We start from the raw sequence: 26,405 nt of genomic DNA on the forward strand, positions 1-26,405 counted from the left end.
TAGTTTGGGATCATTTGATCAATCATGCAATACAATTTAATGTTTCCCCATGTGATATGGCATAGTTTGTACTTGCCTGGTGGATTAATTGACGGTGAGGACAGTAGGGAAATGGAGATTCCTCACCCCGATTTCTACCTCCTCTTTCATCATTCAAATCAATTGCCAAACTGATTCTGGAAGCTCCTTGCTTGAGCCCCACTCCTTTCCCTCCCTGGCTATTGAAGTTGACCGTGGCTGCTGAGGCTTGGTGAACCTGACCCTCCTGATTCCTAATTTGCTGTTTCTGTTTAACTACAGGGAAACTTGGGCCTCCCGGCAGCTCCCTTCCTACCTTTGGACACTTGAATTGAATTTATGAAAAACATTGTGCTATATGCCTCGCAATGTGTTTGGAGGCAAATCCCTGATTTGGGCAGCCCTGTGCAGTGGCTCCTCAAGTGTAGCGGGAGCTGCTATCTCTAAGTTTGGGCAATAAAGACTTCTCCTAACATTTATGCTAGTGTTCACAGCCGACAATAGTCTATTCTCTCAGTCTGCAACACCCACAGTTGGGACAGTTTTGTGAAGAGAAATCTAATTTTATTGTAGCTTTTGCATTAAGGATGTGAATGTGTGTTGCGTTGATATTAACCCAAACTTTGTACATATATCTTGAAATTGGCATTACCATAATTCAGCCATACCAATTAACTTTTATTTTTAGAGGTCACTGATCAACATTGATTTTCCTACATGGAGTTATTTGTTGTGATTATTTTCTTTGTATGTTTTAATACTTAATCAGATATTCTTGTTGGTGGAACTTTTCCAATAACTGCATACAACAGAAAGGAAAATGTGTATTGCATTATCAGAAATGCTGTTTCAGAATAGTCATGAATAAACACAATGACATATCTAATCATACATAGAAAAAAGCATTTCTTGATTACAAAAGACTTGAAACTTTATACATCAGAACAGCAAATCAATCAGAAAATAATTTTGCTTCACAAAAAAGTTTTACAACAAATCAATGCGAAAGGGCATTTCTTGAGTTTGAGTGTTGCGTGAGGCATAATTAGAGCACTGGGGAATAAGCAGGATAAATGCAAAAAATTCATTTTCTGGAATGTTTCAAGCTTACTTTAGAATTTTAAAGCATGTGCATCCTTTTCAGTTCCAAGCAATGGCCGCCAATACCGTAAAGTAAAAGGCTGGAATATCAGGTCCAGCAGACGTCAAGGCCACATTCTCATACAGGAATGTTTGGGATGTCCAGTCACTCTGAGCTTATCTCTGCACAGAAGGTCAACAGCCGGTATGATAACCTGTCACAAGCACGCGCAGACTGAGAAGCTCCTACCTGCTCCCATCCCCCATGGCTAGGGTGTGTAAAAGCTCAGTGCTCTAGACCTTGGTGGGCCACTTCCTTACATGGTCACCCTGCTTACATGGAAGTGTTCCCGGGCTCTCTCCACCAGGGAGCAGTCCATCAGATTTTGTTCCCTGATTAATAAAACCCTATACTTAACCAATAAACCACCAACAACAAAAAAATTTGTGGTAATGTAAGAGGTAAAATAAACTCACAATACTTCTTTTATTTTAGAATTTGGGGTGTGTGTGTGTGTGTGTGTGTGTGTGTTTCTTTTCCAAATAGGATTCTTCAGAGTCTATCCTAATATCTTTGAACCTTGAGTTTGGGGACCTGCGGTCATGTTCAGAAACACGATGAATTGTATAAAAAAATTTGTGGTATATAAATAAGGAAAGAATGTCTCATTTCATTTATTTCAATGTGTGCAGTTTTTGTCTATCATGACACCGAATCCCCAGTCCTGTTGCCAAATATGACCACAGAACAGCATTTGTATTTTCCTGGGGGGTCCGAGAAATTCACACTATACTTCTTCAACAAATGCAGGTGTAAATGTGTGAGCTTCTGAGGCCCCCAAAGGCTCTGCTCTTCCTTTCTTGCCAAGGCAAATGAGTTTTTCAATCTCGACCCACTTGCCCAGTGTGCTTACGTTCTGGCTCTACAGAGGTCTGAGACACAGGGTGCCAAGGCATGAGTCTCCTTCTGTGCTCTCTGCAGGGACATGTAGTGAATGTTGATACAAGCCTCTGCTGCTCAGGAATTGACTAGCCGGTGCTCAGTGCTTCCTGACCACACTGACTGTGCCAGAGATCACCATGATGGATAACCTGGCGTAGAATTTTGTTGCTGATGCTAACTGGAGACACTAGAGATGAATCTGTAACATTGAGAGGAAAAAAAATTACCTGGTTTCTTCACAGCCTCCCCTTATTTTAATGTGTGCTGCCTAAAGCAGTCAAGGATACTCAAGTTACTTTTAAAATGAGGGGTTGGTAGGTGCAGGGGGTGTGTTCCTTCTTGGGATACCCGCAATCCATACCAAAGTGGATTGGGACTAGGCTCCAGTTCCAACTCCCAGCACACTTTCAGCTTCCTGTTTATGCACGGTGCAGGAGGCACATGGTGACAGCTGAAGCAGTTGGGTCTTTCCCACCCACCCGGGAAACTCGGTTTGAATTCTGGGTCTGTGATCAGCTATCCCAGTTTGTCTGTGGCACCATTCTGTAAACCAGCCCAAGGATCTCAATCTCTGTCTCTCTAGCTTGCTAATAAAATGAAAATAAAGAAAGAACATTTTTAAAGGATAATTTTGCATGTATAGTATTAAAAATACAATTGAATTAAGAAAATGTTTTTCTGAATCACCATGAGTACAATTCGTATGGAAATGTATGGCTGTAGACAGCCTGAAAAAATTTGGGAAGTGAGGACTTGCCCTTAAGTTTTGGCCAATCAGTTCCATAAGAAAATATATTTGAAAATCGGGGCAGTGGCTGCGAAGAACCTCAGGCAGGGTGTTTGTTCACTTTTGTCTTCTCAGGATCTCAAGTTCCCCCATACACTTACTCTACAATAAATACTCAACCTCAACCAATCCTTGCTTACTAATGACTCAGTATTTCATCAGTGAAAGAATGAATTCATTTATAAAAATGACTTTCTACCAACTCACTTAACTTGCAAAAACTAGCAAAAACCAAAGATTCCCTATAAACTGCTGGGTAGCTGAAGGACCCTAGTAGTTGCCTTGATCTTAAATAGTCATTTATGAATTTCTTTTATCTTACATGACAGTTGTTACCAATCAATGGCATAGATTATAGAGAAGTACATATATTCCAATCTTTCTAAAATTTGCTTTTCTTAGTTTAAACTGAGTTCCATGCAGATATTTTAAAGAGCTGAACCATTTGGAGTCTTGGAAATGGAGCCAAAGTGACTGACATCTTGGCTTGATCGCGTGCTGTCTTTTATTCATGGCTGACAACTTTCTTAAAAAAAAAAAGAAAGAAAGAAAGAAATGCCAAAGTCTTTAGTGATCTGTTAAAAGTTGCAGAAGAATTATTTTGAGATTCAGAGGAGTTCATTGCAGGACCTTTACTGCTATCTATGCCTCCCCAGGGAGAGGGCAGGAAATGAATACATTCAGAGTAGGACCAGCTTTCCCCCCCTCTCAGCATCCTGAGGCCTGCAAAGAGCAGCCGCTTCCCTGCCAGGGCTCTCCCAGGGGCTCAGGAGCACTTGTCTCACCCATGTTAACTCCTTCAAGCCAGATTCTCTGATTTGCTCACTGCAAAATCCCCCCCCCCCGAAACAACAAAAATAACTGTCATTCAAAAGGAAACAGCTCATTGAATGCTTTGCGTAGCATTGAGCTATCAGAGCCAATCCAGTATGTGCCTGGAAACATCTTCAAATTATAGGACTGAAGTTTGCAGGAAAAAAAGAAGAAGTAAAGAACTTGTTCAGTTTTTTTTGGTGGTATATTTTAAAACAAGACGCTGATGACATGAGAGCATATTGTAAGTGACCTAACATATTTTTACAGTGGTTTTCTGTACATTGGATGAAACTAGGGGAACTGTTGATGTTCACCTTTTTCTAACCTCCAAACTTGACAATTCTGAGAGCTTAAATCTGATGGATAACAGAAAACCACTCCCTCACGTAGGCTGAAGATTTGGAAGGTACAGAGTTAGGTGACGCTAATGATCAGCAAGAACGTGTCACAGGTTTGAATGGGGACAGTGTCTTCCCTGGAACTGGCAGGGGAAGTGCAGGGTGCTAGTACTCGACTGGTCCGACTGCTGGGAGACTGTGCAGGCCAAGGCAATTCCTTAATCCCTTCTGACACTCAGTTTTCTCTTGATGGAGCAGAAATATTAATAGCACATTCAACAGTTGTTGCAAGGATTAAAGTTCATGGTGTATGTGAAAGTACTTAGCAAACCATGGAGAGCCATTAAAATCCAAGATAATATGCAGACTTCTGTTTAATATTGTCTAGCAAAAGTGAGATGAGTAATGAGAAAAGCAAAAAAATGTTTTTCTTGTATAATGTCCTATTCCTATCATAAAATGAAAAAATGTAAAATATTATACTTGTTGCTTTAAAAGACAGACGTCCCATGGGCGTATTTAAGCTATGATATCTGCCAATAAAATTCCCAGGCTAGGCCATTCCTTTCCTATGAAAGCAAGTCACACCACTCCCAAACTTCATGAAAATTGTCAATGCCATCTAAAAATACTCCTGCATATTATGAATTAATGTTTCCCATTTTGAAATTACAGTATCACTTTTACGGAGTCTCCTGGCACTTTGCTCCAGGCACAGTTTTATTAATGCCGATTTTTTTTTCTTGTTGTTACAAAACAAAAGATCTTTGCAAATATTCATGCTTATTTTTGCCTTTGGAACTGTGAGAGGAGGCTGTTGGGGCAGAGACAGGATGTGTTTGTCGGGCCGCAGCTGTATTTGGCATGGACCGCTGAAGGAGAGACAGTGTTCTTAAGTGCCAATGTTTGCTTAAGAGCTAGCAGCAGAAAAATAGCTGCTTTGCTTACTCAACCAATGCTTTCTCGCAGGCAAAGGAGAGGATCGAGAGTGGCATGGTTTATGTATTTGTTTTAGTATTTACTTCATGACTAGGAATAGTTTTCATGCAAATGGACCCCATCTTTGCCAGTAAAATAGTATAGACTTTGGAAAACAACATTGGACATCACCAGTAGGTTAGCTCTTCATCAAAAGTGTCAGTACCAAAGAGAGCAACCTGCGAAAGGTCTGATTCACTGACTGACTATAGCCTTTGGTTCCAGTGGAGGGCAGAACAGGTACTCGTCAGCCTTCATATTTTTGAAGGCTTGTGTCTTTTGAATGGAGATAGCTGTAATGCTTAATACTGGGCATTAAAATAATTTTTAAAAAAGTTTTTGGAGTCACAAATCCTAAGAGAGTTTCATTGTAAGAACAAATCATGGAGTTTGATTCTTGCCAAATGTATCCTGTAACACTAGGACGCGTAATCTTATCACCAAGGCAAACAAATCTTTGACATCTGTCTTCTGAGAGGCTGGTCACAGTTGATAATGGCTGTCGGGATGTCTAGGCTGGATTTTTGGCTGCAGCTTCTGACTTCCTCTGAAATTCCTAGAGACCCTGGGAGATGCCTGGTGATGACTCAAGCTTTTAGATCCCAGGCGTCCCTGGGTAAGTCTGGTGCAGCCCCAGCCAGTATGGGAATTCAGAAGGTAAAACAGCAGAGACAAGCCATCTCCATCTGTCTGTGGGTTGCACTCTGCCTCTCTGATAAACAAATCAATAACAATTGATCATGCTTGTAATAAATAAGTCAGAATTTGTCAGGAAGTGTTGCATGCCTCAGTGCACACACGCACACACACCAAAAACTTCTAAAGATGGACAAGGATTTTACAACAAATGTCCAACTTTCAGCTAAGTTTGGGAAACTCTAAACAGTATTGAGATACAACCTGGAAAGTAAGACCTTAGCTCACAGGTAGTAGTGAGAATACTGCAAAAGCCACCTGATTTTACCAGGCTCTCAGAGTTCCTGAACACCTCACTTCCAAAATAACACTTTCCCCCACTGATTCTTAAACACCTGCTTGATGTCAACTTGCATAAATTCCTTTTATTTCATAGTGCAAAGGGTTCCCTCCTGTAGCTCTGCTCTCCACAGGGGTGGGAGGATAGCTGGAATGTATTTTACTGTGGAAACTACTTCTAGAATGCACACTGACAACCACTGTTATGAATGCAGTGGATCACTAAGCACTTATGTCTGGAAGAGGAGGGCTAATGTGTTGTTAAACTCATTCAGATTCCCTCAGCGATGGGGCTGCTATTTGGATGAAGATTTTCATAATAGAGAAAATGTTCAGTTGTTAATCTCACTTAGCACAGGCCAAATACACAGTAATAGTAGTTTTGGGCTTAAAAAGTTATAGATTGGGCTCAGCACGATGGCCTAGTGGCTAGAGTCTTCGCTTTGAATGCACTGGGATCCTGTATGGGTGCCAGTTCTAATCCCAGCAGCTCCACTTCCCATCCAGCTCCTACTTGTGGCCTGGAAAGGCAGTGGAGGACGGCCCAAAGCTTTGGGGCACTGCACCTGCGTGGGAGTCCTGGAGGAGGTTCCTGGCTCCTGGCTTCTGATTAGCACTGCACCAGCCATTGTGGTCACTTGGGGAGTGAATCATTGGATGGAAGATATTTCTCTTTCTCTCCTCCTTTCTGTATATATCTGACTTTGCAATAAAAATAAATAAATCTTTTTTTTTTTAAGTTTTGGATTCCCTTTAGTTTCACTATTTCATGTTTCAGGGTCCAGACACTAAAGGTTACCTTGGCATCTGTGTTGTAACCACAGAGCTTCCTTCTGAACGCTGGCTGCCAAAATATGTGATGTCCTGCCGGGTAAAAGGATGAGGACTGCCACCGCAGTGTGGCTAAACAGTTTGTACTTCCTCGCAGTGACATGGGCATCAATCTTCCCTCAAGACAACCAGGGCACTCAGTAACAAGAACCCTTTAATAGGAAGAAGAAGCGAGGCATTATCCAAAGGGAGGGAAAAAAAAATGCCACCAACGCGCTCTCCCAGTAACGCCCTCAGGATGACCATGCAATAAAACTCCCAAGATTTTTCATGTTGAGTGATTACCTAAATGACTAGAAAACGGTCCCTTTCACATTTGTAATGATTAAATTATTTATAGTGCCTCCTTGCCTGATCATCTAATCACCTCTTGAATTTTGGGTGTATTTCATTTGTGACATATGGATATCAACTGGCATTAGAAGCAGATGATAATTTGGTCACGGTTAATATGTTTCTTATAGTCCTGCAGCATATGATATGATGCCATTGAGGGGTATACACCCTGCAACAGCACAGGAACTGGTGGGGTGTTTTCTGTTTTATTGTGTGACGAGGCTTTATGCAAGCTGTCACAGTGAAAAGGAATTCTCTTGGGGAAATTTGTTTTCATCATTGAGGTGACCAATATCAATTTTTCCTATCATCTATTAGTAGATTTGTGACCGATCAAATGCATTTCACATCGCAAGCCTCTAATTAATATTAGTCTGCTCCAGTGCTTGGTCATGGGCAGCGTTTGGCTTCCTCTATGACTGTCCGCCATTTCCACTGTCATTTTTAAAAGGTAGCCATGATGCTGTTTTCAGTACAAAATATTTCCAATGACTTGAGTTTAAAATTATAATGATATGTTAAATGGTAGTCCCAGAAAAGCACGGTTCTTTAAATTGCAACTGTGGGTTATTCTTGTATTTGATGGGGTGGGATTCTGTGAAATTCCTTTGGGATGAAGAGGAGAGGAAGGACCCCTGACTGCCACAAATGCTGTCCTTCACATTAAGGGAAGAGGGTCTCACACGTTACCCAGCTGCCTGGTGGTCTCTGTGGGCTCCCACCCTTTCTTCCCTCTGCAGTTGGGGATTTACAAGCAGCTATTGTGTGGCCACATTGTTTGCTTTCATGCTTGATGCTTCAAAGAAGAAAATAAGTTAGAAAGAGTGCGGTAGGTATTGCATTTGTATTCTCCCAACCACAAAAGTGTACCAAACCCGTGTGATTTGCACATGACGATTAATTCTGTGATGGCATAGGTATGCTTAAGAATCCCAGTAGTGGTGTTCAGATAATGATGGAGAAATCTGCAAACAGCATGCAGATGCCTGGACCCCAAATGCGATTTTCAAACCCCAGGACCAGAGAGATACAACGTTGCCTGTGTCAGAATGGAGACAATACTTTGTGCAACTAGAGGGAGGTACTCTCCAGTAGGAGAGATGGCTCAGAAGCTTAGACATTTTATATGTAAAATATAATTTTCAGGGTTCCTCATGACATTTTTCTATGATTTTTGCTTTAATTTAATAAAAACACACATTTTATTCCTATCACAAGTATTATTTTGCCAATCCACATTTCTTTCATATTGTCCAATAATAAAATCAAATTATTAAACATATTTTCATCAATGTATTAGAAGATGATATATGTGAAAGTCACATTTTTAAAAATGTGTTCTTAGGGCCAGTGCAGTGACACAGCACTCTTCAGAGTGCAGTGCTGGTCACTGGTTCATGTCGCAGCTGCTCAATTTCCAGTCCAGCTCCCTATTTATAACCTGGGAAAACAGCAGAGCATGAGCCAAAGCCCTAGGCCCCAGAACCCATATAGGAGATCCAGAAGCTCCTAGATTCCACCTTTGGTTGGCTCAGCTCTGCCCTTGGAGGCCATTTGGAGAGTAAACCAGTGGGGGGAAAAAAGTGTATTCTTTCAGAGCACACAGTTTGATCTAGAATCATGATGCTGGTTGAGACACGCACATCTTGTGTCTGAGTGCTGGGTCTGATTCGTGCTCTAACTCTGACTCCGAGCTCCAGGTTCCTACGAATACACACCATCATAGGCAGCAGTGAGTCATAAAGGAGTTTGGTCTCTGCCGTTCACTTGAGTCCAGACTTCTGACTTTTTTTTAAAACCTAACCTTGGCCATTGCAGGTACTTGGGACAAGAACCAGCAGGTGGGAGTTCTCTGTTGTGTAACAATCTGTATGTCTTCCTCAAGACAAATACATTGAGACCATTATTTAGTCAGAATATTTGTTGACTTGAGCTGTGACTATGTGCTCTGCCCAGCAAAAATAACTGAAGGAAAGTGAGAGGTTACGAAGCATCACTGAGCTTGATGAGCCCCTGCCTGGGTGTTGGTGTCCTGGCCTGGGTGGTCAACCAGATGTTGATCCGTGAAGCAAGGGGTCAAGCAGGAAGAGAAGAGAATAAATAATATATGTGGAGTTCACCAAGGAATTCACACCAGAAGGTTAACAGAGATCCACAGTCTGTGTTTTCAGGAGCCTTGAATGTTGAGTTGGTACTTATTAAAGTTGTTATTGGTGACTGCATAGCCGTTAAAAAGGGAGAGAGAAAACAAGGATATTGAGGTGATAGGAAAAGCAAGAGTCGGTCCCTTAAGAGAATAAGGGAAATGCACTCAGTTGGGGATGAAGAGATCCCGGAGCCAGGGATGTTACTGAAGGTCAAGCAAAGACTTCGGAAAAACAGAAGCAACGATCCAATTTTCTGAAAGTTCCAACAGACTGACATATTGTTAAAAGACATCAGCTTTTGGCAAGGGAATCAATAATGTTTTTGGAAGGCTCTAAAAGATGATAACAATGACCTTAAGAATGAATTGGTGGTAAGAACTAAATAATCTGCTTTTTTTGTAGATTGCTTAAGATAAAAACAAATGAAAGAAAGGACGGGTTGGGTCAATAGATCACATTTGATGAAATGGAATGTGTGGGTGTGATTGAAATTAGGGAGGTGGAATCAGTGTGAAGGGAAGTAAGAAAAAGAAGAAATTGACACAGATAATGTACATTGTGTGACTTACTGTTGATCAAGTGAACCAATTTTTCAGATAAGTGTATGTTTAACCCAGAAGACTGTACTAATGTCTGTCATACAAAAGCACAGTAATGGGTCCTAATGAATACAAAAGAAGACAATTATGTTTCCTGTAATTAAAAAGCTGGTGAAATTATAGAGAAGGCAAAGTAATTGTGTTTGTGAGGTTGGAAACATACCAGTGTGATCAAGATTAGTTATTAATTAATTCTAGAAATTAATTGTCTGTTAAGCAATAACTAAAGCTACAGGCGGCTCGTGTTAAAACTAAAGAGAATTTCCTGGAGAAAATGACACACACTGGGGTTCTTAAAGATGGAGAGTGTGCTGACAGCTGGCACAAAGGTAGAGCAATCTGATAGTGCTAAACATGCTCAAAAGGCTCAGAATATGCAGTGGACAATGACCAAGGAAGGACTTTACAGGTCATCTTCAAATGCACACCCTGTTGCTACCTGTCACATACAAACCAATGGCTGTGTGAGGCATGGTCAAGGGAGGTGGTATGGTGTGCACATTTTGACACTGGATGCTGAGAACACTGAAGCTGTGTGTCCCACGCACAGTCATCACTCAGCACTGGTTGACTGCCCCAAAGCCATGAGGCCTCCATCCAGGAAAGCAGGTGCATGGCAACAAAAACAGGTTGTTACCCACACAGCAAATTTATGAGAACCAATGATGGAATCTTGATGCAGCTTAGGAGGAATGAGTGGTCCTATCACAAGATCATGAAGCAAAACTGAACTCAGTCCGTAAACAACATTAAGTTTTAAATATCATGAAAAAACTATGATGATAGTCACAGGATGTAAGGTGCCGAGATACGGTGACCCCTGTTAGAATAATGAAAGAAGAGAAATGTGGGGTAGTGATTAAACTGCCCAATAGGACTCCCTCATCCCGCAGCAGTTCTTGCTAATGCCAACCCTGGGAAACATTTAGGTCCTTGTCAGTGATGGAGGAGGCCTATTCCCATGACAGCGTTCAATTTTGATTCAATATTGCACTGTCCTTGGACATACAACTTTATTCCTTACCAGTTCAGTCTCACTGAAAAAGTCAAATATGAACGTCGGGTTCGTTGGGTATGAAGCAATAACAGTTTCCAAACACATGAACAAGTGGTAGACCAACAGGATGTCATTATCAGTGCCAAGGAGATCATAGTAGGTGTTTGCTGTTGTTGACAGGCATAACCTATATCATTTCTAGCGGCTCAAGGGGGAAACCATGAAGCTATTTTCTTCCTGGAGAGTTTGTTAACTTGACCTTGTTTCCTAAAAATCACTGATTGGCTCCCCCATTCCCTTCTTCCTCTGAACGGTGATGCAGAGGATCAGGAACCAAGTACCCCAGAATTCATGCTTACTACTTAAAAATAATCTACGAGCAAATTTCCATCACTTCATCTGTGTATTGTCATGAGACATAGTGAAATAACCCAATATCACCCTTCAGTGCGTAATGAGAAAATCAAGTTAGTTACCAATTCTAGATGTTAAACATTCACACTGATATTTTTGATTTGTGGTTGTTTTGTTGGTTAACACTTAATGATTGGATGCATGTATGTGATACAATGTGGTATTTTGATAAAGTTTGCAATATATACTGTCCAACAGTGTCATTCATACTTCCCTGTTCTTACTGCTTTATACTTGGAACCTTTACGCTGCTTCCTTCTATTTGTTCCTAACATGTAGGATAGCTTGCTGTGAACTACTGTCTCCCCACTGTGGCGTAGGTTACTCCTCCCACCTACCTACACTCCGATACCCTTACCCTGTTTTCCTATCCTGTCCCTCCTTCTCAGCCCTTGGTAATTACTATTCTATATTCAGATCAGGTTTTCTATTCATTTCTATGTAGGAGGGAGAACACTCTGTATTTCACCTTCTACACCGGATTTATTTCACTTCACAAAATGTCTCTCATTTCCCATCTCTGTTGTTTCCAAGGACATACTTCCATGTTCTGTGGCTGAACAATATTCTTCTGTGTGTATACACAACAGTTTCTACATATTGCATTTTCCTCTCGGTGGAAACGTTGGTTGATGTTATACTTTGATTATTTTAGACAGTGCTGCAATCATCAGAACTATGTCAGGATGCTCTTGCAGAGGCCTGTAGGTAAGGAAAGATGAGCATCAACTGAAGGAAGGACAAGTCTAGGTGTTAATGTAGCACTGCCTGGGATCGATGCATAAAGTGGTTGGCAATGTATATATATTAGTGGAAAATGATGGACAGAGAAAACTGAGAGCATATGTCGAAATCCTAACCTGTGTCTTAATGGCTATGCCAAACACCTACCAAGGCTTGAATACCATTGTTCCCTCCATAATTTATAGATAGACAAAATGTCTATGACTGTTACAGCAGTGTGGAAGGTAGGAGTAAATGCGTGAGTGGGGGTAATTAGGGAACAAAGGCCATGTCTCTATGAACGGACCGGTGCCGCTACAAAAAGTGCTGGTCAGAGTCAATGGATGTCCCACCTTTCACTGTGGTCCATGTTTTTTTTTTTTTCTCTCCTTAGGAGGACTCAGCATTCAAAGTACCATCTTGAAAGGGACTGAGCTGCAATTTGTGGCACCACAGTATTGCACTTTGATCATCCAGAACTATGAGAAATACATTTCTCTTTGTATATTTTACCCAGTCTCAAGCATCGTATGATAGCAGAGCTGAATGAAAGCTAAGACACCCATCTTGTGCTAGGTGTGCAACATGCTTTGTGCTGTTAAAGTGTTAATAATATGCTTTGACAGCGCCAAGCATCATTAGCATTTGGAATGAATATTACAGAAACACTTCTTCTGCAGGAACTTCAGAGTTTTCTGATTGCTAGCAAAGGTAACAGCATCAATGCAAGGAAAATCTTGAAGATTAAATAGCTGATGCATAAAGTTGTGGAAATTCTGTATAGGTTTTTCTGGTTTTAAATTAATTTAAAGGTCATCTTGTTCCTTCTATGGTTGACCAGGTAGGAGACAAGGAACTCATTTAAATTATTTTTTCGTTTTGTGGGAAATAGGCACAGCTTCTAGACGCCCATAGAATCTCACTATTCTGAAAAATTTCTCTACTGTAACTTACACCTTAAAATTTACAAACTGAAAAGTCCGTTCTCAATTATATAAATTAAAATTATCAAACATTCAACCTTTTGTTTTTCATATGAAAGCTAAGTCACAATACATCCTGGGATAAAATATATGTAAGCCATACATTCAATAAAGACATGCATGCAGAATATATGAATATATCTCAAAACTTTTCTAGGAAAACCACCCAACTGAGAGACGGATACAGGGGCAAGCATTGTTGCACAGTGTATCAAGCTCCCACCTGCAATGCCAGCATTACACACTGGAGGTTCAGTTTGAGTTTTAGTTACTCCATTTCCAATCTGGATATTCTCCTAGTGTGCCCAGGAAGGCACGGGCAGACAGATCAGATCATCAGCCCCCTGTTACCCATGTGGAAACTTTTAGAGTTTCTAGCTTCTGATTTAAGCCTCACTCAGCCATGTTTATTACAAGCACCCAGGATTGAATTGGCAAAAAGCACTCTTACCTCTGTGTTGTTTGGCTCCTTAAATACATAAATTAATCTTTTTTTTTTTAAAAAAAGGGCTGGACATAAATGTTTAAATGAAAACCTGAAATACAAGATATACAGGTGGAAGATGAATATATGGAAAGATAATCATTGTCATTAGCCACTACAGCAATGTGAATTGAAATTTCAGTATGATGAGTTGGACATTTAGCCTAGTAATGATGCTGCTGATTAAGAGACTCACTTGCTATAGGAGAGTGGGAATCCACTTGCCTGGATTCAACTGGCAGCTCCAGCTCTAGGATGCAGCTTCCTGCTCATGGACACCCTGGGAAGCAGCAGCCACAGCCAAGGTAATTTGACCCTGTGACTGATGGGAGACAGATTGAGCTCCCAGTCCCTGGCTTTGGCCTGACCCAGCTCTGGCGCTCTTGTGGGCATCTGGAAAGTAAACCAGCTGCAGGAAATTCTATCTGCCTGTATCTAACTGCGTCTTCACAGATCTCGCAACACGACAACACTTACATGCATATAGCAATGACTATCAATTATAGAAACGGCAGAATCCATGATAACTAGAGCTCTCACAAACTGCAGGTGCTAATATAAAAATCCATGGTTATTTTGAAAACAAGCTAGTTCCATAATAAGTCAAATTGTAAACATACCTTGCAGCTTGATGATTCTGAAAAATAAATGGCGTTTACCAAATAAAATGAAATCTAGATTCATATAAAACCTTAAGGAGAATGTTAATAGAAATTTTACTAACACTTATTGAAAAATGGACACAATAGATACTTATTTTGAATGGTGGATAGATAAAAAGTAGTGTGTATCATGACGCCAGATTAAAACTATGAGTGCACCATGGTACATTCACAGCAATGGAATATGACTCAGCAATAAAAAGGCATCAAATGGAGGAATTTCAAATGTTACACATTAAATGAAACGCACAAAAAAAATGCAAAAACTGCATGTTGTATAACTCAGATTGTGAGATATTTTCAATCAAGTAAAAGTGTAAGGAAATAGAACAAATCAAATATGCTGTCTTTTTAGCAAATGGGAGCTTAAAGCAAGGAATCTTTATGTTGTCCCGGATTCTAATGGTCAGAAATCAGAACTGGCTCAAGGCCTTTCAAAAGGAGACAAATAGGTTGCCATGTTATCTGAAGGTTCACCTGGGGAGAAGGGCTGCCAGGCTCACTTACTGGTTGATTGCCCAGAGACCTCCCCTGTCCCCCATCCGACCCTTCCCCAAAAGGCAGCTTGCAGCCTGACAGCTGGTTTCTTAGAGCCCTGGTAGGACGATGAGCCCAAGCTCCTCAGATACAAGCTACTGTCATTTCGTAAGCTAACATCAGGAGTGACAGCCTCATGGCCTGGGTCCAAAGGCTGCTCCTAGAAGGAAGTCACTAAATCTAGCTCTTGCTCAAAGGGCGGCCATCCTAAAAAGCATGAATATCAGTGGACTGATTTTGCCCCAGTGCTCACAAAGCTTGTTGTCCCTGAAAACTCCAGAGACTCATATTTCTCCACATTCAAAAGACACTCACCTCTCCTGAGGCTCCCAAAGTTCCATCCCATTGCATTTTCAGTTCAAAGTTCAGGATGTCGCCATCTGGTCCGTGGCCACAGCTACAAAGGTGGGGTCAGGGCAGGGAAGCGGGGTTTTTGGGGTGAGCAAAGTCCTATGTGTCTTGGAGTGGTGGCAATTGCATGGTTGAACTACTTTGCTGGAAACATACAGAACTGAAAATTTAAAAAGGTGAATTTTATTGTAGGTGACATATACCTTTGCAGAAGAAATACTAAAAAAGAAATTAACAAATTCAAGAATACAACACAGATAAAAACAGAACATTGAATTTGGGCAAATAAATTAGTGGACAATGTATTAATGAATTCACATAAATCTAAGTTTTTAACACTGAAATACAACATGATTATTTCTGAGTAAAACATGGAAAGGGCCCTAAGAACCAATCATAGGAATAATTTCTATAATTTGTTTATAGGAAAATCACTATAACTTGATTGAATACAATCTGTAATTTCATTGTTTTTCAAGAAAATAAGCTAATTCTGAATAATTTTCCTTTTTCCTTATTTTTTTCCTTTCCTTCCATCTTTTTCCTTTGCATTTTCATTCTTTCGAATGCACATTTCAATTCACAGGATAGGGAAGATGCACAAACAAACGCGATGTTAACTTTTCCTCATTTAGTTCACAATGAACTATTGGAGCCCTTTGCTGCAAAATGCATTTGATGACGACTTTTGAAAATCATTTGCTCCCCATAAACACAATATAGACTGTGAGGGAGGAAAAAAAATTCCTTCTTCTTTTTGTTTTCTCCCAATTCGGGAAAGTGACAGAGTTAGGCAGTAGGATCCTGTTACTGTACCCTGTTTTTACAGCTGTACTTCGTTGGAGGAAGGCTTGTGTTACACACAGTTTGTGATGGGAAGTGAAGGCTTTTAAAACAACTAGAGAGACAGGTCTTTAACCTCCACCTTTGTGCAATCTTTGTTCTACCCCTGAGCTTCTGTGGACGCTAACAGGAAGTAACCGTAATATGTTCCTTTATCCTCTAATTAAACCGCATCTGAACAGCTCATCCGATCCGCAACCCAATGTGTTCATTTCTGCATCAAAGTTTTTCAAAATAAATCCTAAAAATTACCAAAATGGAGACAGCATTTTGTTTCATAATTAAAATATTTAAACCACAGATTTGGAAATCTTCAGTCATGGACGTGTTCTAAAAATAAAATGGTGTTTAGATAAGTTCCGGGGCTAAATTTATGAATGACTTTTAGTGGTTAAGCAATCAATCAATTGGTTACCTTTTTACAAATTTCTACGCATTAACTGAAGACACGGGGCGCTACTGGAACCTCTGTATGTCTCTTAGAGCCGTACAGGCAAACCATGAACCCACACAACTAGGTGCCAGATTATTTCAAAGATTTTTTTTTTCCTGTTTAGTTACAGAGATCTATATAGTGAAGTAGTTGTAATTTACATAAGAAGAGTTTCCGAAATATACTATGATTTAATCATTCTTAGCAATGATTAAAGTGCTTAAAACAAATAACCTGCATCGAAGTTACATGCCAGCAAACGGTTAATGGAAACATTTTCCCCCAGAAAGATGTATGACTTTGATAGAAATAAAATGTGACTGGGCTATTTCTAATCCTGTTCACAACTGTCTTCTGCATACAGAATTAGAGTCTTCTTGTATCCATGAGTGCATTTGTTTATTCAAATCTTTCCGTTTTTATCAATTTTCCTTGATAACTCTCCACAGAGATTGTCCAATTCCTGAGAGATAAGAAAATCTAACCACATTGAACATATAAATATGCATACATGGTTTTTCATAACAATCGTCAACAAATTATCCTGACTTGCACCACATGTTTTATTCAGCTGACATGGTGGCTATCAGATGTGGCTATTACAGGGCTCTAGCAACTGATGTTTCCATGATACACTGTCTCATCCCGTCCACTCAAGCTCAGAAGACTTCACTCTGTCTTTGCTATCAAGTACACCCTGATCCTGTTACATGCTCAATTTCATCTCCTAAATATGTGGCAACAGAGTGAGACATGTTAGTTTACGTAAGGACATATATGTTTTCAAAGCGAATAGCATATAATGGCATTTTGATCTGTAATACTGTTAGGAAATAAAACATTTCAACAGAATGAAAAACTGTGGGCAGAATAAGGAATGACTTATCCACTTCTCTCTGTGTAGGTGGCTATTATATTCTCATGGTTATGGTAGAAAAAAAAATAAGCAATTCTACTGTGTGCACATAATTTGTAAGGCAGCATGAAGGCAATCTGCCATGATTGATAGAAATAACCAGTTTCCATCTCTAGGAAGACAAGCAGTGATTATGTGGGCAAGCTTTAGAAATGTATAGTATTTTGCTAACATCTAGAAAGGACAGCTAACGAATTTCTGAAAACAAAAAAAAAAATGAAACTTTAAATCTTAGGGACAAAATGTTATCATGTGCTGCTCTTTATTTCAGCATACAGTTTTTGAGGCTTCTGAAAAAGCCAGCAGGACATATTTTATAGAGTATTTCACTCCAAAATTTATATATCAATTTCTCTCATCATAAAATAAATCTTTACTTACACATATGCTATCATATAATGAAACATCATTACTATTCATTGATTACATTGTTACAACATTCCTGCTTAGTTTTATGATCTGCCACATGTTTGTTAGCATTTGTCTATGTTACCAAACTGTAAATTTTGGAAATCATTTCAGCTCACTGGAGGTATCTAGTTATACAGTTTGCACTTGACATATTTACTAGGTATGTTCTCGCTTTATATTTATTTATAATTTATATACTCCCTTGTCCCAAAGATGATTGGAGGTGGCTTATTTTAATTATAATTGTACTGGCTGTCTTTCTCAGAGATGTTGCAAAGTTTTCTTGCTCACTCAGCACAGGAACAGGTAACTGCAAATGGAGGTTGCTTTGTTCTTCCTCTCATGGTTATTCCAAACCCTGTGTTTTGCAGAGGTGAATTTCATGTGGGCTGGACACCAAGCACACCACAGCTCTGAAGACTACAACCTATCCACCGCCCTGAGACAATCTGTCTTACAGATATACACTTCCTGGGTAAGCTGAAGTTGTGTGAAATCCAATAACTGTGAGGCTATCATTTATTTTCGAAGTCACAACTCTTTTTCTTTCCTGCAAATAAGCTAATGGAAGGTGGATTGTGAAAACACTTCCTTCTCTGTAAGGCCAGACATGGAAATGTTTGTTTCTAAAGCCCCCCACACAAGAAGCCAGGGATGTTTGCTAATGATAGCCTAGTGCGTAAAGCAGAGACTTGCTTTCAGATACAGAGCAATGTGAGAAAATGCTGGTTATTTTGTGTTTACGTGAAAACTAGAAAAATGACACATTGGCAGGATATCGAAAGATTTATATACGCCAAGAACTCATTAGAAACTTTGAAATGCAGTTTTTTCATTTCATTTCATTTTCATTTAATATTCAAATAAAACCTTTTTGATTCATTTTTGATCATTTTCATTAATAAACAACAATTGTACTGGTCTATAGGGCATGACATGGTGCTCTGACACAAGTATAGGTTGTGGAATGACCCGGGAAATTTGCTCTATGCACCTCCTCAACTGTGATCATGCTTTTGTAATGAAAACATTCAGAATCCTCTCCTGTGTCCCTCTTGAACTAAGCCATGTATTATCCTTAACCATAACATGAACCAAGAATTTACTCCTCCCAAAGATAGTCTCTCACGTGCTGACCTGTGCCTCACCTTTCCTAGTGTTTCTCTGGTAGCAGATGCTCTAATTTGCTTCCGTGAGTTCGATTTGCTCAGCGTGCATGTGAGAGACACAGGTGTGTCACTGTGTGCGGCTTGGTGCACTGAACATGATGCGCTTTGCTTTCATCCATTTCATCACAAGTGGCATTTTCTGGCTGTTGAAGTCTGCGAAGGATGCTGTTGTGGGTGCACACTATCAAAACCTATTGGTCTTCTCGTGTTTATTTCCAGGTTTCGACATTATGAATGTGCAGACATCTCTCCAAAATTACTGATTTCAATTATTTTGAGTGTATATAGCATATTCTGCTTTACTCATGTTCTTTCCAAATTTTTTTTCAGCATCTGAGTTTTTTTTTTTTAGTAGCCAGTTTAATAGATGTGAGGTGATAGCCCATTGAAGTTTTAATTTTCATTTCTCCGAAGGATAGAAATGGTGAGATTTTTTTTTCCATGTATCAATTGATCAACTGCTTTTCTTCTTTTGAGAAATGAGTATTTCAGTTCTTTCCCATCTTAAAACAGGTCTTCTTGTTGATTTCTTTGGTCCTCAGTAGTTTGAGTTGTGCATTGAGTTGAACATGGAGTTGGGTAATAGTACTCTAATATATGATTAGTAAACATTTTCCCCCAAATCATGCGCTATGTTTTCTTCTAAACATTTTATAGTTTTAATTTTTACATGGTAAAACCATTGCCTCTCTAGTTTAAACGTCCTTCTTAGCAAGGATCTGAAGTTTGGAGATGTTAATTCCCTAGCTAGTACGTAGGAAAGCCAAGTGCTTTACACCAGATACCTGAAAATTGTTAAATAGATACACTTTCCCCTGTGCTAACCAAAATAGCACACATTTGAAGGACTTTCCTGTTCTAATCCTGGCAGCTCCACTTCCCATCCAGCTCCCTGCTTGTGGCCTGGGAAGGCAGTCGAGGACGGCCCAAGGCTCTGGGACCCTGCACCCACGTGGGGGAACCCGGAAGAGGCTTCTGGCTTCGGACTGGCTCAGCTCCAACCGTTGTGGGAGCTTGGGGAGTGAATTGGTTAGGGACACTGAAAAATGGCCTGAATAAGGAAATGAGTGTTGAGAAAGCCCTGCAATTGGATTTATTACCTTGGGAGATGGAAATGGGGTTGCCTATGGTAGGACATGTCAGATAGTGGTTATATCTCAACACACATTCTCAACTGACACTACCAGAACCCTTGAAGAACGGAGGGACAGTTTGAAGGTCTGTGTTGCTTCATGGCCAGCAATAGGTCTTTCTCGACAATAAAATCAAAAGGCATATTTTGAGTCTTGACAATTTCTATGAGGCATTTGCGAGATTCTCTTCTTCAATGCTGTTCCATAATTCCTATAATTTGGCAGTTACCAACATAGTAATGGGTTTTAGAACAATGAAAACATAGGTTATGTTTTTGAAGAGAAAATTGATTTGTCAAATGAAAAGTGAAGTTAAGCTCAAAATGTGTTTCTTTAATATCGCTATTAAACTTCAGGTGGTATTTATGTCATTTTAGAACAGTTCAAGTTTCAATTTCAACTTTCCATATTTTTAAATCATTGTAGTGGCATTTCTAGCAAATTTTAAGTTTGATGCTATTCACTCCAAAGAACTCCAGTTGATACAATACCATTTCATTTCCTATATAATGGAACATATTTTTTCTAACATGGTTTCAATCTTTGCTTCTATATTTTGATAATTCCTTAAGGAAAATAGCCTATTCATCTTGCAAAAAAAGGAAATATGCTTACCCATGCACATTATGCAATTTATAACATAAATTATGTCACAAGGTTAACATTTCCTTGTAACATTGTAGATAAAATATATAAGTGCTTTAGTTCTGTATAAGAAACACAGTTATAAGATGACATATAAGGTAAAAGGATAGTTATGTCAACAAGCCCCTGAAATTCACCTGAAGAACTCCTAATGGAATAAAATCTGAAGCTTACTGGCAAAACATATGACATAGTTTGTGATGTAACCCAAAATATGAAATAAATACCTCTGAAATCACTTTCTTTTATGTAGACAAATAGTTGAATAAATGGGATCAAATACATGAAGCCAATGTGTATATATACGTGTATATACATATATATCATAGGTATGTAAAGCTGTGATGTATCTATACATTGTGCATGTGCAGATGGGTTCGGTCAGCCCCTCTTCTTGCACTTTTGAGTGGAGTGAAAATGACAATTTTAGAGGGAGAAAGTTGGCCACCCTCATCTCAGACCAAAACTCACATCACCCATGCAATCATGCAAGGAGAGCGACACTTCACACACACGGTCTTCTGCTTCAAATCTTTCACCTCACTCTGCCTATGTCAGGGATCCAAATTGAAGAGCACGTGATGTGATACCTAAGCAGTCCTCCAAACCATGAAGATCACAAAATACAAGAGCCACTGGCCCCTTGCCTTGGGAAACTCTGAATTTTGGGTCAATATACATACTTAGAAAAACATATAATATGAAATCAGATTCATTAAAGAAAGAAAACCGCCCATGCCTTTTCTTAAGTACAACTAAACTTGATTTTACATCTTGTCCAGATAAAAATGTGAATGATCAATAGGCATTGATCAAAGGGTCTCTGGAATAGCATAAAGAAGGATAATTACATGAAACTACTGCTAAATACAGCAAGTTTTTGAAGTTTGCTTTTTCTTTTCTGCACTTTTTTGTTATTATTTTCTATGATACCATTTTGTAGGTATAAGGATTTCCTTCTCCCCATCATTTTCCCCTGTTATTAAACTTCAATACAATATACAATAGTATAGTCCTTTAACAGCAGTCACAGTCCAACCTTCTGCTATCTACTTGTATCACAGCATTTATGTATAGGCAATGGTAGACAGTCTAGTATAATATAGTCAAGGTATAGTAAACTTTTATTGGGAGTCCTCTTATTTGGGAACAGAGATACCTACTGCAACATATCTTCAATTCATGGTATGCTGGTCTGCATGATACTTTTCATCTATGAGAATGTATGTACGTATCTGTTTATTTTCACACTGTTTTGTATTTTGCATTAATGTTGATTCATGTAAGAAAGAACATATGACATCTGTCCTTTTGGAATTGGCTTATTTCACTGAGTGTAATGATCTCCAGATGGGGCCATTTTGGTGCACATGATAGAATGCCATCATTTTTAATGTCTGAGTAGTATTTCATGCAGGAGATGTACCCCAGTTTCCTTGTCCACTCCTTTTTTATAGGTCATCTAAGTCATTTCCATATCGCTATTATTGTGAATTGTACTGTTCTAAATACAGAGTTGCAGGTCAAATTTTTTATCCTCATATTTCACTTACTTTCAGTATATTCTCAGGATTGGGATAGCTGAATCACACAATGAATCAATTTTTAGTTCTCTTATTGCTGCCTGGTGGGCGAGGCCTAAAGCTTACTTCCCTATGGCCTGAGGCACAGCTGTCAGACCTACATGTGGAGTGTGACCTCCGACATGGCTAGAAGGTCAAGGGAAATACACATTGAACATGACCGCTGACATGACTGGAAGATTAAGGGGAATAGACCTGTCATATAGCCAGTTACAGTGTCTTTGTTGGGCAGGGTCTGCTGGAAGACTCTTTCCTGCCCTCCCCTTTCTTACACTTTAAACGTTGTAACCTGCATAATAAAGCGGACATTCCTCACCAGCTTGTCTCTGGTGCTTCTCATGGCCAAAGTGCATCCTCACCTCACCCACGGTGACCTTGGGGCCAGCTTGCAAGCCTAAACCTCGAGAATAGAGTGTTCCCTGTTTTCCACTAGCAGTTTGATTATTTCTGGGTTCAAGTTTGGGTCCTTTATCCAGACAAAGCTGATTTTTATAAGACATGCACACTCAGGGTTAATATTGCAAGGCAGTGCTTTGGTCCTGTCATTTTAGCCTTGGGTTTTTCATTTTTTGGTTTGGATTTCTTTTGTGGTTTCATTGAGATGTTTTCCATCCTACCTTTGGATTTTGTGGGTATTATTCTTTTCCTCTGCCTGTAGCACAGCTTTAAGCAACAATTGAATTAGTAAGTCTGATACAGGTGAAGCCTTTCAGTTCTTGTTTGTTTTAGAAGTATTTTATTTCATGTTCAGATACAAAGGAATCCTTTGCTAGGCATTTTGTTCTGGGCTCCTTCCCTCTTTTTTTCCAAATCTGGAATATGTCACTCCATCCTGTTCTGGCCTACAGGGTTTCTCTGAGAGGTCAGCTGTGAGTCTGATAGGAGTTTCTCTATAAGTTAATTGATTTTTTTTTCACATGCATATTTAGATGTATTTTCCTTATGTTCAACTGAAGAGAGCTTGCTTATGATGTGTCAAGGTGAGGATTTCTTGTGGTTGAATCTATTGGCCTTGTGTGCCCTTCCTGTATCTGGTTTCCATTTCTTTCTCCATGTTAGGGAAGTTCCCATTTATCATTTTATCGAATACATCTTTTAACAAAGCTTCTCTTTTTGTGTCTTCAGGAATGCAATGTTTGGCCTTTTGATAGTGTCACTTAATCTTGGACCCTTTTCTTAGCTTAATTCAGTTCTTCAGCTTTCTCACAGTTTTAGCATGTTTTAAAGGAACTCTCCATTTTCCAGTATTAAACTCCCAAAAGAATACCATTCTGATCAAATGCAGAGCTAGTCAAAATCTAGTCCCTTGTCTCTCTCCAATTTCATCATTCATATATTTCATGTAGTTGGTCCAATTTAGCAACCAGTTTTCTCAGTCTTCCAGGGTATAATGTCTCAACTCCTCATTATACAGGCTGTAGCTTCTAATTATTCTGGTTCCAGGATTCAGCTTAAACCATTCCTGTCTTTGAGATGACTTCTAAACTTTGTCAAGGCCTTCCGCTAATCTCTCTTTTGCTAATATTTAAGTCACATGCAACTCTTGCAATCATGCTGTATTTAATGTATTTTATTATTTTTATATTGGCCAATGAGGTATGAGAATAATGAGGTGAAGTTATGGGCCTGGCATGATAGCTTAGTGGTTAAAGTCCTCGCCTTGCATGAGCCAGGATCCCATATGGGCACCGGTTCTAATCCCAATGGTGCTGTTTCCCATTTAGCTCCCTGCTTGTGGCCTGGGAAAAGGGTTAAGGACAGCCCAAAGACTTGGGTTCCTGCACCCACGTGGGAGACCTGGAAGAGCTCCTGGCTCTTGGCTTCGGATTGGCATAGCTCCAGCCATCGTGGGTGCTTAGGGAGTGAACCATGGGATAGAAGATCTTCCTTTCTGTCTCTCCTCCTCTCTGTAAATCCACCTTTCCAATAAAAATGAATAAATAAATTTTAAAATCTTAAAAAAAGAATAATGAGGTGAATTATATTTTCCCCTCTTTATTCCTGATTGACGCAACATGCCTGATGTGGTATTACTGACCTTGTCACATAGATGAATAACAAGTTCTCTGATTGTCAAAATAGGTGTGACAATGCAAATGTTTTGTTAAATTAACAAGGAGAAGGGCTATGCGAAACTGAAAAATTTATCATTTGTAAATGAATTTTAATTTGTCAAGTATATGTAACTGCCCTCTATTCTTTAAAATACGATATATATAATATATTGACTATTAGGAATATGAGACAGTTCAGCATATTTGTTTTGAGTATTACAGAAGTGATTGATAGGAAACAATAAACTACATTCAAAAATCTGATTCAACAACATAACCAATTAATAGGTGTGCTTAGTTTCATGGAGTCAGTGAAGAAAGATAGTTTCATTTTGTTGTGTTTCTGGTTCGATGAAATTGTTGCATTCTCTGTTGGCAGGAAATTCATTTTATATGAATTAGCAGAACATGCGTGTAACATATTAACAATCTAAAGAGGTAAAGTGTATCCTGCATCAGCAGAATGATGGGTTTGTAACATGAAGTTTTTAAAGCTTTTCTTAAAATCTTTATTCTAATAAGTTAAAGAACATGTTAATATAAAACTTTGAGTGTAGTTCTTTCAAAGTATCTGTTATATGTAGGACACTTCAAAGGACAATTGATTCGATATAAGTACTGTGTTGGGGGTGGCATTATGGTTCTGTGGGTTAAGCTGCTGCATGTGAAGTGAGCATCTCTTTCGGAGATAATTTGTTAGAGCCTTAAATGTTCCATTTCGAAGCCACCTGCCGGCTGATGAGCCTGGGAAATCACACGGGGACAGCTCAGTGGCTTAGGCTCCTGCTACCCATCCTAGGATACCTGGATGAAGTTCTTGCCACGCCCAGCCCTGCCATTAGGGCAGTTAGCCAACATGTAGAAGACCTCCTCCTCCTCTCTCTCTCATTCACTCTTTCCCACTGTCACTTTGCCTTTCAAATAAAATAGAAATCTTTAAAAAAAATGCACAGCTGCAGCCTCCTGTAGTTCTTAGACTCTCCTGTTTGAAACAGTGTTTTTAGCGATGTTGGAAGCAGAACAAACCTCTTAATATTTGTTCTGCCTTCTCCAGTGGATATTTTGAGGATCAGCTTCTTAGAATGAGTGTGGAAATGCTTGGAATCTATCAAGTTTGAGTTTTCTGTAAGATACTATTTTTCTTTTACATGCAAAGCTGCGGAAGAATCCTGGTGAAATCTCAGATCCTTTTGTTGCATCGTACTCCCTGCCAAACTACATAAGCAAAGTGTGTTTTTCAGTAGGCAAGAGTTTGAGCAATGTAGACAAATACGGATAAACAGAGACATGGAAAACTAACAGCCTTGAGGTCTGTGTAAGAGTGGAGTGGGCTGAAACATTCATCACTCTTTATCACAGAAGCAAAGCAAATCTTGAACCCCCAGCAAGTGAAGACACTTAGCTCCTCCCAGAACATGCCCTCAACCACCCCAACCACCACGCACAGGTGGTTCAAAGGAGCAGTGGTTTGTCAGTCGTAGAGCCTCGGTTTTAGTTTGCACCAGGAAAATGGAAATATTCTGCAGCATCTAAATATATATGTTCCAGAGAAAGACAGGCCTTTTCCACCCACTGGTTTACTTCTCATGGCTCCAACTATGTGATATACCAGGACAAAATAAGAAGCAGTCAGAGGATTCTTCTGGGTCTCCCATATAGGAGGCTTAGATGCAAATACTTAGATCCTCTTCTGCTGCTTTTCTCAAACACATTAACAGAGATTGGAATTAGAGTAGCTTGGACTCAGTCAGTTCTCATATGTTCCATGACAGGCAGTGGCTCTATGCTACACCACAACACGAGACCCAGTGACCCAGTAATTGTTTTGAAACAGATTGATTTATGTATTTGGAAGGCAGAGCGACACACAGAGAGAAAGACAATAAAAGATCTTACATCCATTGGTTTATTCTCAACCTACACATATCTGCTGAAAGGATCTGACTCCACCAGAACTTGCTGCTCCCCAGACATATGAGCAGCAAGTTGGAATTGGAAGTTGAGTAGCTGGGACTCAGAAATGAGTCCCATTTCTGACACCATGAAATGATTGTTGCCTCTCCCACGGGCGGTTTAACCTGCTGCAATGCAACATCTGCCCTGCTGTTCAGTAACTGAGCAACTGATTTTGAGATTTTAAGCAAACAAGATGATCTCCTGGTCCTTAGTGTTTTCCTTTGTGGACACCTGAGCTGCACCTGCAGTCCTTGGATTAGCAA

General features: G+C 39.6%; 1 protein-coding gene across 1 annotated transcript in view; it reads left to right on the plus strand.

Annotated features, from left to right (window-relative positions):
- AGMO (alkylglycerol monooxygenase) overlaps positions 1-26,405 on the plus strand; it is a 292,645-nt gene that overhangs the window by 84,897 nt on the left and 181,343 nt on the right. Inside the window, exon 4 of the mRNA XM_040964982.1 lies at positions 17,974-18,077. Within this exon, the coding sequence (XP_040820916.1) occupies positions 17,974-18,077 (104 nt within the window). The remainder of the gene's footprint in view (positions 1-17,973; positions 18,078-26,405) is intronic.

This window comes from Ochotona curzoniae, unplaced genomic scaffold (genome assembly GCF_017591425.1).
Source record: "Ochotona curzoniae isolate NIBS_2020 unplaced genomic scaffold, NIBS_Ocur_1.0 scaffold_3835, whole genome shotgun sequence".
Taxonomy (NCBI): Eukaryota; Metazoa; Chordata; class Mammalia; order Lagomorpha; family Ochotonidae; genus Ochotona; species Ochotona curzoniae.